At 51.3% G+C, this 17,800-nt stretch overlaps 1 protein-coding gene across 1 annotated transcript; it reads left to right on the forward strand.

Annotated features, from left to right (window-relative positions):
- Positions 1-205: 205 nt before the first annotated feature.
- IRF5 (interferon regulatory factor 5) lies at positions 206-17,774 on the forward strand. The gene is made up of 8 exons (XM_033163081.1): positions 206-405; positions 1,177-1,366; positions 5,095-5,141; positions 6,442-6,475; positions 8,087-8,401; positions 10,987-11,376; positions 13,054-13,172; positions 17,304-17,774. Exons 1-8 carry the CDS (start codon positions 232-234, stop codon positions 17,535-17,537), a joined length of 1,503 nt encoding a protein of 500 aa, XP_033018972.1. The 5' UTR covers positions 206-231; the 3' UTR covers positions 17,538-17,774.
- Positions 17,775-17,800: the final 26 nt, after the last annotated feature.

Raw genomic sequence — 17,800 nt, forward strand, 5'->3', positions numbered from 1 at the left:
ACCTGCGCAGAGGTTTTTTTAGGCTGACAGGGTCTCCCTCGTGCAGTTATCCTGCATTCCCTGCAGCTTTCAGATCGAATGCAAGGGAAACCCCGCAAATTGCGCAACGCAGCAATCTAACCACGAAGTCGCGAGTGCATTTCCCCTCGGAGGCCGTGTTTCTTCCTGACTGATTCTCCCTTCTCCCTGCAGGTCGGGCGGTCGGCCGTCCCTCCCTCCGGTGACGCGGCCATGAGCTCTCATCCCCGCCGCGTCCGCCTGAAGCCCTGGCTGGTGGCCCAAGTCAACAGCGGTCAGTACCCGGGACTCCGCTGGGTGGATGCCGAGAGGAAGCGCTTCTTCATCCCCTGGCGCCATGCCACCCGCCACATCCCCAGCCAGGACGACGAGAACACCATATTCAAGGTATCGTGAGGAGGGAGAGCTTATCTAGCTTGCTGGCTAAAATTCCCTGCTATATTTCTGTGCCAATAGTACTCTTGCTGCCGCCGTCGCGTATAAAAACAGTTTTTTATCTTGTCTGCTAATATGTTGTTCAGTCGTTCAGTCGTGTCCGACTCTTCGTGACCCCATGGACCAGAGCACGCCAGGCACGCCTATCCTTCACTGCCTCTCGCAGTTTGGCGAAACTCATGTTAGTAGCTTCGAGAACACTGTCCAACCATCTCATCCTCTGTCGTCCCCTTCTCCTTGTGCCCTCCATCTTTCCCAACATCAGGGTCTTTTCTAGGGAGTCTTCTCTTCTCATGAGGTGGCCAAAGTGCTGGAGCCTCAGCTTCAGGATCTGTCCTTCTAGTGAGCACTCAGGGCCGATTTCCTTAAGAATGGATAGGTTTGATCTTCTTGCAGTCCATGGGACTCTCAAGAGTCTCCTCCAGCACCAAAATTCAAAAGCATCAATTTCAATTCAGTCTGCTAATACAGTGTTTTTCAACCTTTTTTGGGCAAAGGCACACTTGTTTCATGAAAAAAAATCACGAGGCACACCACCATTAGAAAATGTTAAAAAATTTAACTCTGTGCCTATATTGACTATATATAAAGTAATTTCCCACGGCACACCAGGCAACATCTCGTGGTTGAAAAACGCTGTGCTAATATCCTCACCTACAATGCCAAGTAAAAGGTGGTGTTTGAAATCTCCCCTGCCCTATGTCCTGTCCGTCCTTTTTCCAGGCCTGGGCCAAAGAGACGGGCAAATACAACGAAGGCGTCGACGAGCCCGACCCCGCCAAGTGGAAGGCCAACCTGCGCTGCGCCCTCAACAAGAGCCGCGAGTTCAGCCTGATCTACGACGGCACCAAGGACACCCCCATGCAGGCCTTCAAGATCTACGAGGTTTGCGATGCCCCACAGCCCAACGGAGGTACCAGCTGCCCCCACGTGCGCTTGCAAACCCCAACTTCCCTGCCGCTCCCTAAAAAGAGCCGCTTCTCGCGCCCTTTCTCCCCACCGCCCCTCCCCCCGAAGGAAAAGCGGGGAGCTGCCTGTCTGCTGGCTCCGGGAGACAGACAGAAACCCCTCCCTGCCACACACACCCTGCCCCCCCCCGGGGGGGCTGAATGTGATCCGGTTAAAGCAGGCATAGGCAAACTCCGGGCCTCCAGACTACAATTCCCATCATCCCTGACCACTGGTCCGTTTAGCTAGGGATGATGGGAATTGTAGTCCCAAACATCTAGAGGCCCGGAGTTTGCCTACGCCTGGGTTCAAGAAAGGGCTGCCTGTGAGGTTCTTGGCCTGCTTGCCATAGCTGGTCAACAGGGCCGCCTTAAGCTTATCTGGCGCCGTGGTGCAAGGATCCCTCCGGCGCCCCCCACCACCATGTTTCCCTCTGGGCGGGCAGACGCACTCGCTTTTGCACCTTGGGATTTCCGCCCGAGGGGAGACTCCAGATCCGGGGTGCACGGCGGCTCCTTGAAGCCTCGCCATCCCCTCGCTAGGGAGGAACCGAGGAGCCGTCCGCTCTCAACGGCAGACCCTGGCCTGAAGCTCCATAAGCTTCAGTGGGGGAGACCTTGAGTGCCCCCCCGCACCCCCTTCCCTTAGCAGCTGCGACTCACCTCCCACCCCTGATGCGAAGTCTGGGGGGCAGGCGGGGGGGAGGTCAGCCAGAAGAGCTATAGCGGAGAAGCCGCTGTTCGCCCGTCCAGCCCCCCGCCAAAGCCTGCTTTAGTGGGAGGTGCGGGCGCAGGCGGGCCAGCGGCGCGGCGCAGCACCCCATCCATTTCGGCACCCTAGGCGGCCGCCTAGTCCACCTAAATGGACGCGCTGGCCCTGTCTGTGCGCCAGGCTGCAGCTCCATGGCTGGGTGATGGGCTTTGGGGCCGGGGCCGCGTGAGCGCGCAGAGGGAGTTGTGACGGGGAGTGCGCACGCCCTGCTATCCGGAAGCCCCTGGTTGTGCAGCCCGGGCTCCGCTTGCCCCCAGCTCCACGCTCCGCCTGCTTGGCCTTGCAGAGCCCAGGTGAGCATCCTTGGTGGCAGAGACCTGGGGGAACGTGCCTAAGGGGAGGAGAGATAAGGGGCGGAGCGGGAAGCCTTGCCCGGCCTCTTGGAGCCCTGCCGGGCAGGCAGCAACCGGAGGGTGGCTCCTCTGGCGGGACAGAGGCAGGGCTTGAGCGCGGCTCCTCCGGCAGGCGCAGCGCTGCTTGGCAGAGGTGGACGAGGGCGGCGAGCTGATTCCAGGAGGCGCCGCATCCAGCTTCTGCCTCTTCCATGGCGCCCTCCAGAACATGGCGCCGTGGTTCCCCGCGCCACTAGCCTCTATGGTTAAGACGCCTCTGCCGGTCAAACAGGTCCGGCTGGCTTTTGAAGCCCTGTGGAAACCTGCTTGACATGGGACAGCAGCGGGGACAAGCTTGTGCCCCACAGACAACAACCCAGTGGTCTTATTTCCTTACATTCTTGGAGGGGTGAGTCAGGGATGGGATTGCTTCTAGAGCTGGGCAATATCCGGTTTTCAACACCGTGATACGGCTCACGGGGCAATGTGCTGATATATCACGATGGGAACATGTTGAGGAGATACTGCAAAGTTATGAACAGGAATCATATGGACATGAAATCCACACAGAAATATATCGTCTGTTTTAACTCGCCTGTGGGAACAATTCAGGGGCTGTGAAAGGATGAAGGATTACAACAGAGAATCAAAGGAACTATTGGAAATGAAAAAACAAAATACAATATAAAATATATAAAATAAAATAAAAATCCTTCCAGTAGCACCTTAGAGACCAACTAAGTTTGTTCTTGGTATGAGCTTTCGTGTGCATGCATTCAGATGTGTGTATCTGAAGAAGTGTGCATGCACACGAAAGCTCATACCAATAACAAACTTAGTTGGTCTCTAAGGTGCTACTGGAAGGAATTTTTTAATTTATTTTTTATTTTGTTTCGACTATGGCAGACCAACACGGCTACCTACCTGTAACTGGAACTATTGGAAATGAATAATGCAGTAAAATTGAGATGAGATTAGAACCCTCCAAACCTTGAAGCGTGGGAAGTCCCTAAAATAAATAAATTAGAATTTGGCAGAATATTTGGATTGCTTGATGTACTGTATATGTATAATTTGGAATATTTAATATGGTTTTGATTGGGTTGTTAACTTGGAAAAATTAATAAAATTGATATATATGATATATCACAATGTCTTGAATGTATCTTGGCTGCCTCTTCCTCCTCCCCGCCTTAGGGAAGGAAGAAGCTGCCGGGATACATCGCCCCCATATTGCTCCGGAGGGACATGGGGGGGTTCCTTAAACTGCTCAGTTTGGGGATGGGAGGTTTGCCCCCCAGTCGAGCAGCTCATGGAAGCTGCAGTGCCCCTCAAAGCTGCCCGACTGCCTTTTCCCGAGCGGGCGAGAGCATCTTGCATGGGTTATACTCCTTAGCGCCCAAATGACTTGAGCTGGCCCCTCGCGCCTGCTTCCCCCCCTCTCCAGTCGCCCCAACGTCCTGCTGAAGTGATCCGAGCCGCCCGACTGGCGCTACAGTTTCTGGCTCATAACTTTATAACTCGCCTCTCTGCCTCCAAACTGGCCCAGCTTCTGGAGGGAGAGCAACTTCAGCGAAATTTGTTTTCTGCAGCCACAATGCAGAAAGTTTGATCCCCCAGTCTCCTCTCCTGCTCTCTCACATGCACACAACACATAGCTGTCAACTCTCCCTTTTTTTGCGAGAAACTCCCTTATTCCAAGCCGTTTCCTGCTGCTATCCCTTATTGTTGATATCCCTTAAATTTCCCTTATTTCCGGGAAGGAGAGTTGGAGTCCGGGGACTCCTTGGGTCCCTGCCTTTCTCAGCAGGGACTCCTTGGGTCCCTGCCTTTCTCTGCCTGCCTGCCTACCTCACAGGACTGTTGTGGGGATTAAATGAGGACTAGGACCAGGGAGCTCCTTGGAGAAAAAGGTGGAATATAAATACCTAATAACAAACAGACAGACAGATATATAAAGAAGAAGAAGATAAAATAGACGAATGTTTCTCGGCAACAGGTGCTCAGATTAAGCAAGCATTGCTGCCCCTAACTGGAGGCAGGGCAGAGCCAACCTGGCCAGAAGCCATCAGTGGTCCTCTCCTCCTGCACGAATTTGCCTAATCCTTTTCTAAAACCATCCAAGTTGGTGGCCATCGCTGCTCCCTGTGGCAGGGAGTTCCAGAGGTTAACCGTGTGCCGCGTGAACAAGTGCTTTCTTTTCTCTGCCCTGATTTCTCTTTCCTGGAAGCTCTTTCCTGGTGTAAATTAATTTGTAGCCTGGGGGGGATTACCGTGGCATGGACTGTCCCCGGGACAGGTGAGGGTGCTGATCCCTTATTTTCAAAACCGAAACTCGACAGCTATGACACAACGTGATTTGCAAAAGTCGCCCAGGTAGCGCCATGATTTTGAGAGTTGCTCGTGGGCGACATTGCCCATGCAGAGCAACGCGACTCCTCTCCTCACAACCCCTGCGCTGTAAATCTTTCTGTTTTTACATTTTTTGGGGGGGGAAGGATAATTCAGGTGGGGGGGGACACATAAAGCGGAAGAGAGAGGCTCTGGGGAACGTACAACATTTACTTCCCGCCTCCCCGCCCCCTTTCAGAGCCTTTCGCCGGAGATGAGAACGTCGGCTGTGAAGAAGAGGAGGAGGTAAGGAAGAAACAACTTTCTCGCTTTCTCTTTCTGATCATTTTTCACCCTTTGGGGAAATCGCAGGCGTCGGCATGCGGTAGTTTGGACCTCTGCCGGTGATCTAGCAGACGGAAGGAAATGCTTTGCTGCCCAGAGTCGCGAAGTTTGCGTGGATTTTTTAATTTTACTTTTCAAAGGACAGTGTTCCTCCCGTTCCTTCAGTTCCGCATTCCTGCCTTCTGCAGATAAGGGTTTTTTCTCACCTCTGAGCAAATAACCCTACATGTGGGGGGCTGGGGAGCCAACAGCCCTTCTGGGGGTTTTTTTCTAGACTACAACTCCTATCATCCCTGGAGGTGATGGGAGTTGGAGTCCCACAACTTTCGGAGGGGAGTTCACAGACGAGCCGACCCTGCTGGGTTGGGTTTCCAGATTCTAGGTCCCTCCTTGTCCCAAGATCCTACTTTCTAAGAGACCCCCAAGCAGGAGATGTGGATGGACGCTTCTGAAGTTTCCGCAAATCTGCTTACCACCATTTCCCATGGCGTTGCCCATTGGTCCAGGCTTCTCCTCCACTTCGAAAGCTGTAGAGGTGGGCAGAGATATTCCCAGCAGTTTCATAGCCATCCCCTCCCAGGATCCAAAGACCTGTTTGGACACTCTGATTTATCCCGACACTCCGTTTAATTTGCCTTTGCATGTTTTCCATGCTGTGTTGTTGTTTTTTTAATCTTTAGGGCTGTGTTATTGGCTTTATATTGTATGCAATGTGTACACCGCTTAGATATGAGAGAGAGAGATTTATAAATGCTTCCTATAGAATTTCTTCCTATATAAAGAAAAATGCAAGGCTGTCGTCACGCAGCTCCCGTTAGAGGATTTGTAGTGCCTCCTCGCAGTCCTGGGTTTGCATGGTGATAAACCCAAGAGGCCCAGCAAAGTGAGCTCAGTAGTTTGCAGAACTGCAGACTTGTAAGGGGACCCTGATCATCTAGTCCAACCCCCTGCAATGCAGGAATCTCAGCTAAAGAGTCCCACTCAAGGAGGGGTTGGAAGGTGAAGCTCTAGGGCATTAATAGGGACAGAGCAGCAGGCAGGATGGCAAGCAGGGACACAGCCTCTAGTAAGAAATTAGCCCACTGCCACTGCTGCCTGTCTTTCCAGCTCTGGAACGGGGGGGGGGTCCGACTGGGGTGCAAGGGGAGTTTAGTACTGCTTCCTGGGGATGCCCAGGGTGTCTTCAAACATGGGCACTCCAGCAGGATCTCGGCTCAAGGTTTTTCCCTGCCGCCACTAACACCGATTGCTTGATTTGCAGTTGCAGAAGATGATGCCAACGCTACAAATTGCAGGTGGGTGCCGGAGGGGGAGGCGGCTGTGTTGGGAAGGGGTCTGGGGGGGCATGGGGATCATTAACAAAGTTGGGTGACGCTTTGCTCTTGCACACTGCTACTGGTCATTTTCAACATTACTATCTCAAGAAATGTATATAAATCCTTCCCTGCATAGACCTTACAAGCGGTGAGTAGGCCCTATTATTTATTGCAGTGCATTTACCGTATTTTTCGCTCCATAAGACACACTTTTTTCCTCCTAAAAAGTAAGGGGAAATATCTGTGCGTCTTATGGAGCGAATGGTGGTCCCTGGAGCTGAATTGCCCAGGGGCCAAAAGAGGATCATGCTTTTTAATTTTACAAAGAGAAAAAGGAGTGTTGAAAGGACCCGCTCAGCAGCTGATCAGCAAGAGATCTGGAGAGAGATAAGAGTCCCCGGCTCCCTTTCAGCCCCGCCCTCCTTTGTTGAATGTGCTGCAGAGGGAGGTTGGTTGTTTCCCTAGCGGCATGTGACTGGCTGATTAGATTATCTGTCTGGAAACTGTAGAAAAGTCTCCCTTTCCTTTAGAAGCTGCAGAAATGTGAGTTGAACCCCATAAACACGGGGCTTTTCCTCTTTGCTTTTCCACCTTTGCAAAAAGCTGCAAAACTTTTAGCTGATCCTTTAAAAACAGGGCTTTTCCCTTTGCAAAAAAGCTGCAAAACTTTGAGCTGATCCTCAAAAAAACAGGGCTTTTCCCTTTGCAAAAAAAGCTGCAAAACTTTTAGCTGATCCTCAAAAAAACAGGGCTTTTAGAGGAGGAATACCAGAAAAATATTTTTTGTTCTTGTTTCCTCCTCTAAAAACAAGGTGCGCCCTATGGAGCAAAAAATACCTCAAGAAGTACTACTGCTACTACTACTAGTACTACTACTACTACTACTACTACTAATAATAATAATAATAATAATAATAATAATTTATTACTTATAACCCACCCATCTGGCCAGGCCTCCCCAGCCACTCTGGGCAGCTTCCAACAGGATATTACAAACTTCCTTAAACAGGGCTGCCTTCAGATGTCTTCTAAAAGTCAGATATCTGTTTATTTCCTTGACATCTGACGGGAGGGCGTTCCACAGGGCGGGCGCCACCACCGAGAAGGCCCTCTGCCTGGTTCCCTGTAACCTCACTTCTCACAGGGAGGGAACAGCCAGAAGGCCCTCGGAGCTGGACCTCAGTGTCTGGGCTGAACGATGGGGGTGGAGACGCTCCTTCAGGAATACTGGGCCTTTGAGGCCGTTTAGGGCATTAAATGTCAGCACCAACACTTTGAATTGTGCTCAGAAACATACTGGGAGCTCAAGCCGGTGTAAATAGTTTTCTTCCTCCCGTTATTGCCCTCACTACAACCTTTTGCAGTAGGCTAGGCTGAGAGTGAGTGCCTTACTTGGGTATAACCCCGTGTTCTCACTGCAAAGCACCCATTCCAGCAGCCGTGCCCATCCCCTTTTGTGCAGCTAGCAAAAGACACCACCTGCTTTCTTCCTGGGGGGTGTCTGCCGTGTCTTGGGGAGGAGGGTTTTGTGTACCTGCCCGCGAGATCCCTTCCTGACATTTCATACGTGGTTGGCTCTCGTTTCCGCAGATCCGTCCCACGGCGTGGAGCCCCTGCCCCCCTACCCGTGGCTGAAGCAGGAGGCCTTGTACCCGGGTACTTGTGCCAACGGATCTTTCCCCCACGTGGCGCGCATGAACATTCCCCCTCCGCCCGTCAGTGCTTTTGCGGTAGGCGGTGAGCCCGCGGCGCCCAACTTTGCCGAACCAGCCGGAGGGATCCCCCTCGTTCCAGGGGATGTCCCCATGCCAGCAGACCTGGAGCCCCTGCGCCCGGGGGGCTGCCCGGTGACGCCCATGGAGCAGTTCATCCCGGATTTGCTGATCAGCCCCCACATGCTGCCACGTAAGGAGGGGGAGGAAGCAGGAGGGCGGGCGGGAATTGTGAAACCCTTTGGGAAGGGGTGGCGCTGTGGGTTAAACCACTGAACCTAGGGCTTGCCGATCGGAAGGTCGGCGGTTCGAATCCCCGCAGTGACGGGGTGAGCTCCCGTTGCTCGGTCCCTGCTCCTGCCCACCTAGCAGTTCGAAAGCACGTCAAAGTAGAAGTAGATAAATAGGTACCACTCCGGCGGGAAGGTAAACGGCGTTTCCGTGCGCTGCTCTGGTTCGCCAGAAGCGGCTTAGTCATGCTGGCCACATGACCCGGAAACTGTACGCCGGCTCCCTCGGCCATTAAAGCGAGATGAGCGCCGCAACCCCAGAGTCGTCCGCGACTGGATCTAACGGTCAGGGGTCCCTTTACCTTTACTTGAGAAGGGGAAATAGCAGCAGCAGCTGCTGTAGTGCTATGATTAGGGCTGGGATGTCCAAAGTCCATTTTGGGGGGCCTAATCCAGCCTGTTGGTCAGTTTAATCCAGTTTACTTCGTGGGGTAAAATCCCCCCAAAAGCTCAACAACTTGAATCTTAAAAAAAGGTCAACCACTGTGTTCGGCCCTCACACATGTTCACACCATCAAATCTGGCCCTCTGTGAAAAAAGTTTGGCCCCCCCTGGACTAGGGGCTGGAAGGGAATCCCCAGCTGCTCACTGGGTGAAGCTACCACCTTGTTTTCTTACATTTCCCCCTCCTTGGCTTCATCAATGCTCCCCCCTCGTATGATTTCCGTGATGCGCTCGATGGCGCCGCGGATGTTTAGAACCCCTCCAACGTTTGCAAGGCCCTTCTCTGTGCCTTCCTTTACAACAAAGCCAGTATTCTTATCCCCATAGCACAGAAGGGAAAGCTGAGGCCTGGGACTCTCTCCAACGGGAGGCAGGGGGGGTCACCAAAGAAGGTTGGGCAAATTCACAGAGGGGGAGTAAATGCTTCTCAATCCCAATTTCTGGATACCACAGGAGGGGAGAGGAGGGCTCTGGGGCTCTGGTCTCGCTCGTGGCTTCCCCACAAGAGGCATCTGGTGAGAACAGGATGCTGGGCTAGATTGGCCATTGGTCTCATCCAGCAGGCTCTGCTCACGTTTTGGTGCTTCCGCGGCTGAGGCGGAATTCAAACCTGGGGGGGCTTCCCAGCCCTCGCACCCAGCCGCTCTGCGCTGCGCTACGCCTGCTCTCAAGAGGAGGGTGCCGGTTGTAGTTTTACGGAAACTGTGATTCTTTGAAGTGAAGAAAGGGGACCTGTGGTTGGACCTGTTGGGCTCCAACTTCCACCAGCCCTGACCGCTGGCCGGGGCTGATGGGAGCTGGAGTCCAAGGCTGTTAGGGATGATGGGAACTGGAGTCCCAACACTGTTCAAGATGATAGGAGCTGGAGTCCAAGGCCGTTAGGTATGATGGGAGCTGGAGTCCTAGGTTGTTAGGGATGATGGGAGTGGGAGTCCAAGGCCGTTAAGGATGATGGGAGCTGGAGTCCTAGGTAGTTAGGGATGATGGGAGTGGGAGTCCAAGGCCGTTAAGGATGATGGGAGCTGGAGTCCTAGGTAGTTAGGGATGATGGGAGTGGGAGTCCTAGGTAGTTAGGGATGATGGGAGTGGGAGTCCAAGGCCGTTAGGGATGATGGGAGCTGGAGTCCTAGGTAGTTAGGGATGATGGGAGTGGGAGTCCAAGGCCGTTAGGGATGATGGGATCGGGAGTCCTAGGTAGTTAGGGATGATGGGAGTGGGAGTCCAAGGCCGTTATGGATGGGATCGGGAGTCCTAGGTAGTTAGGGATGATGGGAGTGGGAGTCCAAGGCCGTTAAGGATGATGGGAGCTGGAGTCCAAGGCTGTTAGGGATGATGGGAGTGGGAGTCCAAGGCCGTTGTGGATGGGATCGGGAGTCCTAGGTAGTTAGGGATGATGGGATCGGGAGTCCAAGGCTGTTAGGGATGATGGGAGCTGGAGTCCAACACCATTAAGGATGATAGGCGCTGGAGTCCAACACCATTAAGGATGATAGGCGCTGGAGTCCAAGGCCGTTTGGGGATGCTGGGAGCTGGAGTCCAACACCATTAAGGATTATAGGAGCTGGAGTCCAAGGCCGTTAGAGATGATGGGAGCTGGAGCATTTTTCCCCTTTAGTATTGTATTGTTAAAAAGGTATAAAAGAATATTAAAAAAAATAGAGATGATAGGCGCTGGAGTCCAAGGCCGTTTGGGGATGCTGGGAGCTGGAGTCCAACACCATTAAGGATGATAGGAGCTGGAGTCCAAGGCCGTTAGAGATGATGGGAGCTGGAGCATTTTTTCCCCTTTAGTATTGTATTGTTAAAAAGGTATAAAAGAATATTTAAAAAAATAGAGATGATGGGAGCTGGAGTCCAAGGCCGTTAGGGATGATGGGAGCTAGAGTCCCAAGCTGATAGGAGCTGGAGTCCAGGGCCATTAGGGATGATGAGAGCTAGAGTCCAAGGCGGCATGTAGGGCCTGTACTTCCCACAAGAGCCATTGCAATGACTAAACCTGATCCTCCTGCCGCCGCTTTTCTCCTCCCCCTCTTCCTCCCCGCAGTGACCGACTTGGAGATCAAGTTCCAGTACCGCGGCCGCTCGGTGGGCTCCCTGACCATCAGCAACCCCCACGGCTGCCGCCTCTTCTACAGCAACCTGAAGCCCACCCAGGAGCAGGTGGAGCTCTTTGGGCCCCTGACGCTGGAGCAGGTGCCCTTCCCCAGCGCGGAGGGCGTGCCCAACGAGAAGCAGCGCTTCTACACCCACCAGCTGCTGGACGTCTTGGACCGGGGCCTCATCCTGGAGCTGCAGGGCCAGGACATCTACGCCATCCGCCTCTGCCAGTGCAAGGTCTTCTGGACGGGGCCCTGCGCCGGGGAGCTGGCGGGGCCCAACCCCATCGAGCGCGAGAAGAAGATAAAGCTCTTCAGCCTGGAGAGCTTCCTCAACGGTGAGGGAAAGGGGCCCCCTGCCCCTGCCCAAGGAGCCGCGGGACCCCAGCCTCCGATGCCAGGGCCCACTTGGTCCCAAAAGGAGGGGGGAGGCGCTTGGTGGAATGGGAATGCTTCTCTGCACATGCTCAGAAGCACCGCTCTCCAGTCACCCCACAGGGCCAAGCAGATGCGCAGAGGAGGAGGGTCCAGAGAAGAGGCAGAAGTCTCTGGGAATTCAGGTCTGGGGGGAGATTGAGGCCACTTTTCTCCCCAGCAGAGAACAACCTCGCAGGGTCGTTGTGAGGATGAAACGGGGAGAAACTATGCAAGGCACCTTGAGCTCTTTGGGGGGGAAAGGTGGGGTGCCAACGTTGTTGGCATCAGTCTTGAGAGACAATGGGTGCCCCACAAACCGGGGGTGAGGTCAAACCGCTGGAGAATCATGCACAGGAATGCCATTTTTGTTTCCTTCCAGTAGCACCTTAGAGACCAACTAAGTTTGTTCTTGGTATGAGCTTTCGTGTGCATGCACACTTCTTCAGATACACTGAAACAGAAGTCACCAGACCCTTATATAGCTATTTTTAGCCACCTGGCGTGCTCTGGTCCATGGGGTCATGAAGAGTCGGACACGACTGAACAACAACAACATGCAGTGAGAGATTTTACTTTCTTGGGCTCCATGATCACTGCAGATGGTGACAGCAGTCACAAAATTAAAAGACTCCTGCTTCTTGGGAGGAAAGCAATGACAAACCTAGACAGCATCTTAAAAAGCAGAGACATCACCTTGCCGACAAAGGTCCGTATAGTTAAAGACATGGTATTCCCAGTGGTGATGTATGGAAGTGAGAGCTGGACCATAAAGAAGGCTGATCGCCGAAGAATTGATGCTTTTGAACCCTGGTGCTGGAGGAGACTCTTGAGAGTCCCATGGACTGCAAGAAGATCAAACCTCTCCATTCTGAAGGAAATCAGCCCTGAGTGCTCACTGGAAGGACAGATCCTGAAGCTGAGGCTCCAATACTTTGGCCACCTCATGAGAAGAGAAGACTCCCTGGAAAAGACCCCGATGTTGGGAAAGATGGGGGGCATAAGGAGAAGGGGACGACAGAGGATGAGATGGTTGGACAGGGTTCTCGAAGCGACTGGCATGAGTTTGGCCAAACTGCGGGAGGCAGTGGAGGATAGGGGTGCCTGGCATGTTCTGGTCCACGGGGTCATGAAGAGTCGGACACGACTGAACAACAACAAGCCATCTCACCCCTTGCTTTTTCCTGTAAGAACAATTGCAGTCGTTAACAGTCGCCAACCGGTTTACCACCCCTATCAGCCAATCCCCCATTCCCACCACCCTTCTGAGTAATACCCCTCCTCACTCTTTCACTATATATAAGGGTCTGGTGACTTCTGTTTCAGTGTATCTGAAGAAGTGTGCATGCACACGAAAGCTCATACCAAGAACACAACTTAGTTGCTCTCTAAGGTGCTACTGGGAGGAATTTTTTTATTTTGTTTCGATTACAGGAAAAAGCAAGGGGTGAGATGGCCAAAAATAGCTTTCTTGTGTATAATGAGATAGGAATCCAATGTCTCTATTCAGACCAGGTCCCTCCATGGTTTTAAGTTTGGCGATAAGTTGCAATTCAGCAACTTTCTTTTAAATATTTCTCGTTCCCGTCCTCTCTCCATAGGGCTTATCATGTTCCAGAAGGGCCAGAGCACCACGCCACCCCCCTACGAGATTTTCTTCTGCTTCGGAGAAGAGTGGCCGGACCAGAAGCCTAAAGAGAAGAAGCTGATCACAGTCCAGGTAGGATGGCATTTGTGTCCACCATCTCCCTTCGCTCACATAAATCAGGAGGAGGTACATGTGCCCAGGGAGGAGTTTTAAGCAGAGCTTGCTGTCAGGCGGCAGAGGAAACAACCCCCACGGCAGGTTGCCAGGAACGGATAAGAAAAGGAGAAGTCATTGCCTTTTGCTTATTATTCAGTTTTTACAGAGAGATGCTTGGAACACAGCCTCTTGGAATAATGGCGTTGTCCTGAGTGACTCTCCACCCCATTTTTCCTACCACTTCCTTATTCATCCAGAGCTCTTTGCTCTCCTACTTTCAACGCTCTCCGGGTTCTGGGAGAAGGGGGTTCTGGCAGGGCCGGATTTAGGTTTGATGAGGCCCTCAGCTACTGAAGGTAATGGGGCCCTTTCTATGTCCAGCTGTCCTTTGCCAACAACAAATGGTCGCTGTTTTTTTGTGTTGAATATGTGCTATGGGGTAATTTATGGACCTAATAGGTATCTCAAGCCATTTGCATATAACAAAATATGTGTTTTATCAAAGTAATTGTTACAACCAGTCCATGCAGAATGTAGGCACCTTATATACAGAAATGAACAAACCAGTGATATTTTAGGGAGCAGGCGGGGCCCATGACTTACAGTATTTTTCGCTCCATAAGACGCACTTTTTTCCTCCTAAAAAGTAAGGGGAGATATCTGTGCGTCTTATGGAGCGAATGGTGGTCCCTGGAGCTGAATTGCCCGGGGGCCAAAAGAGGATCGTGCTTTTTATTTTACAAAGAGAAAAGGGGGTGTTGAAAGGACCCCGCTCAGCAGCTGATCAGCAAGAGATCGGGAGAGAGATAAGAGTCCCGGCTCCCTTTCAGCCCCGCCCTCCATTGTTGAATGTGCTGCAGAGGGAGGTTGTTTGTTTCCCCAGCGACATGTGACTGGCTGATTAAATTATCTGTCTGGAAACTGTAGAAAAGGCTCCCTTTCCTTAAGAAGCTGCAGAAATGTGAGTTGAATCCCATAAAAACGAGGCTTTTCCCCCTTTGCAAAAAAAGCTGCAAAACCTTTAGCTGATCCTCAAAAAAACAGGGCTTTTAGAGGAGGAAAACCAGGAAAATATTTTTTCCCCTTGTTTCCTCCTCTAAAAATGAGGTGTGCCCTATGGTCCGGTGTGCCCTATGGAGCGAAAAATATGGTACATCATAGGAGCCTACGCAACACAAAACACTGTTGCTGTATGTAGGTTTTATTTTATTGGTTGTTTTATCTTACGTTTTGGAAATGTACATCCAGGTGTTTTTTCCCCCGTAGAGTGGGGGACCTAAGCTATAGCTTGTTGAGCTTATACAGAAATCCGGCGCTGGGTTCTGGAATGCTTTCTAAAGACACTGTGTCCGTCAGCTGTCCCCCCCCCACCAGTGTTTCCTGTTCCTCCTTCTCCTCTCCCATTATTTCCCAGCTTTTCCCCTCATCTGCCTCTGAGCTGTGACCTCCCTCAAACTCCTGTTGTAATTCTGAACTGTCTTCGTCGTCTCTGGAAGGGTCGGGCTGGGGAGGCGGTCTCCATTATTCCTCCTCTGCCCAGTCCCAGATGGTTGGGTGGCCATCTGTCACGGAGGCTTCAGCTGAGATTCCAGCATTGCAGGGGGTTGGACTGGATGACCCTTGGGGTCCCTTCCAACTCTACTACTATACGGTACTATTGTTGTTGTTCAGTCATGTCCGACTCTTTGTGACCCCATGGACCAGAGCACGCCAGGCACCCCTGTCTCCCACTGCCTCCTGCAGTTTGGTCAGACTCATGCCAGTCGCTTCGAGAACACTGTCCAACCATCTCATCCTCTGTCGTCCCCTTCTCCTTGTGCCCTCCATCTTTCCCAACATCAGGGTCTTTTCCAGGGAGTCTTCTCTTCTCATGAGGTGGCCAAAGTACTGGAGCCTCAACTTCAGGATCTGTCCTTCCAGTGAGCACTCAGGGCTGATTTCTTTGAGAATGGATAGGTTTGATCTTCTTGCAGTCCATGGGACTCTCAAGAGTCTCCTCCAGCACCATAATTCAAAAGCATCTATTTTTCGGCGATCAGCCTTCTTTATGGTCCAGCTCTCACTTCCATACATTACTACTGGGAAAACCATAGCTTTAACTATACGGACCTTTGTCGGCAAGGTGATGTCTCTGCTTTTTAAGATGCTGTCTAGGTTTGTCAAACTTCTGGTCCACAAGAAGACCTCTTATCCCTTAAATGCCAAGATCAGTCAGGAGTCTTTGGTGAGTTACTTTGTCAAAAAGAGCACAAGAGCAACTCTCCCCTCCTTTGGTTTCCAGCAACTGAGATTCGGAAGATTTTTTTCCTCTGTCTGTGGAGGCAGGGCAGAGCCATTGTGGCTGGCAACCGTCGATAGCCCTCTCCTGCTCCACGAATTGGTCTAATCTTCTGCTAAGGCCATCCAAGTTGGTCCCCTTTGCTGCTTCATGTGGCAGTGAGTTCCATGGTTTTAACTGAGTGAAGGAGGACTTTCCGTTTTCTCTCTTGATTCTTCCAGCATCATTGCACGTCCACAAAGTTCTAGTGTGACAAGAGAGGGATAAAAACTTTTCTCTATCCTCTCCTTCCTCCATTCCGTTTTGTGAACTTACTTGGCAGTTCGGGAGCTGGGCATTACAAAATCCTCGGGCGATAAAAGGAGCTGGTGTTCTTGAACAGTTCTGTGAGTTAGGAGGAAGCCTTCCCTTTGCCGTAGAATGGTAGAGATGGGATTTCTTCGGTGTTATTGACAAATGTAAGGATTTAGGGCTAACGCAGCAAGGATCTTCATCTTCTAGTAAAATCTGTAAAAGCTGCTACATTAGACTATTTCTGTATGTAGTAACATCCTGTGATCTGAAAAGTGGGTCTTTTTTATGGGCACGTGAAATAAAATGTGTATTTCTAACTTTGCTGTAAAATTAAAAAAAAGAATGGTCGAGATGTAAGGGGACCCGTGGGTCATCTAGACCAACCCCCTGCAATGCAGGAATCTCAGCTAAAGACTCGCATGTCTTCTGGGGCATTAGCTTCCAGAATTGTGTTGTCTCCAGACCTGCAGGCAGTAGTCTGGCTCTGTTCACGAGTCAGCCTTCTCATTTTTACAAATCGAAGATGAAGGATAGCTGTGTTGCTGTTCCAGATTGCTTCAGCAAACATTAATAGGCATAGTAGCACATGAATGCTCATGCGCGAAGGCTGCCTCCTCCTGAACGCAACATTATTTGAGGGTTGTTGCCCCTATAAGCTACTTGTGGTCTTCCACCAAGGCACCTGTGTAGCTCATGTAAGAACAGAGGATGCTGGGCTCCCTGTTTGCTCTCGGGCAGTGAAGCTGTTCTGCTTTCCTCCTTTTTTTGTAAATAATCCTTATTGAGTTTTACAGGTTTATCACAATCATATCATAAGAAATAATAACAAATTCCCCACTTCCCCCCCCCCCATGACTTCCCTCAACTTCCCCTTCTGGTTTTTTTGTGGGTTTTTTTTTATATGAACTTGTCCCGCTGACTTGTACTTCAAAAATCATATTTTTAAAAAATTAAATGTTATTAAATTCTTACCATTTTAACCTCATCTTTATAGCTTCTATGTTTGCTTTCTTAATTGTAAGTCTTTACTCCAAACCTACAAGGGAGTCCATTTCTTTACACTGATTCCGTAAATACAGGTGAAACTCGGAAAATTAGAATATCGTGGAAAGGTTCATTTCTTTCAGTAATTCAACTTAAAAAGTGAAACTAATATATGAGATACACTCATGACATGCAAAGCGAGATACGTCAAGCCTTTGTTTGTTATAATTGTGATGATTATGGCGTACAGCTGATGAGAACCCCAAATTAACCATTTCAACTTTGGGGTTTTCATCAGCTGGGTGCCATAATCATCACAATTATAACGAATAAAGGCTTGACATATCTCACTTTGAATGTCATGAGTCTATCTCATATATTAAACTCCAGTAGCTAATGAAAACAATTGCTTACATAAATGGGACTTTCCCCCCCCCCATATTCTAATTTTTCGAGTTTCACCTGTATTTTACCATTCCACCGCATATGAAAGTGAGGCCGCTCTGCTTTTCCACCTGTGCACGAAGTGACGGAACCCTTTCCCTTCGCAGGTCGTGCCAGTAGCTGCGCGTCTCCTGTTGGAAATGTTCTCCGGGGAGCTGTGCTGGTCAGCCGACAGCGTCCGCCTCCAAATCTCCCACCCGGATCTCAAGGACAAGATGGTGGAACAGTTCAAAGAGCTGCACCAGCTCTGGCAGACGCAGCAGAGCGTCCAAGTCCAGGGCCTGCAGCTGGCCGGGCCCGAGAGCTGGCCCATGCAGACCGGCACCACAAACAGCATGTAGCCGCGAGAGGGGGGGGGCTGGGCGCCTCGCCACCCCCAGGCCATGGCACAGGCTCCGACTCCAGGGGAGTCAGGATGCCACTTTGCTAGTGGGCAGCCAGCGCAGAACCACAAGGACTTGCAGCCTGACCGACCTTTTGCTGAACCGAGAAAAAGCCACAGCAGTTCTTTGCAGGATAAGGGCCTTCTTCCGATTGCTGCAAAAAAAGAGAAGTGAGCTGTCGAATGGAGGGGGTGCGGAGACAGGTGGGGGGGGGAAGTCTG

Source organism: Lacerta agilis, chromosome 10 (genome assembly GCF_009819535.1).
Source record: "Lacerta agilis isolate rLacAgi1 chromosome 10, rLacAgi1.pri, whole genome shotgun sequence".
NCBI classification, from domain to species: Eukaryota; Metazoa; Chordata; class Lepidosauria; order Squamata; family Lacertidae; genus Lacerta; species Lacerta agilis.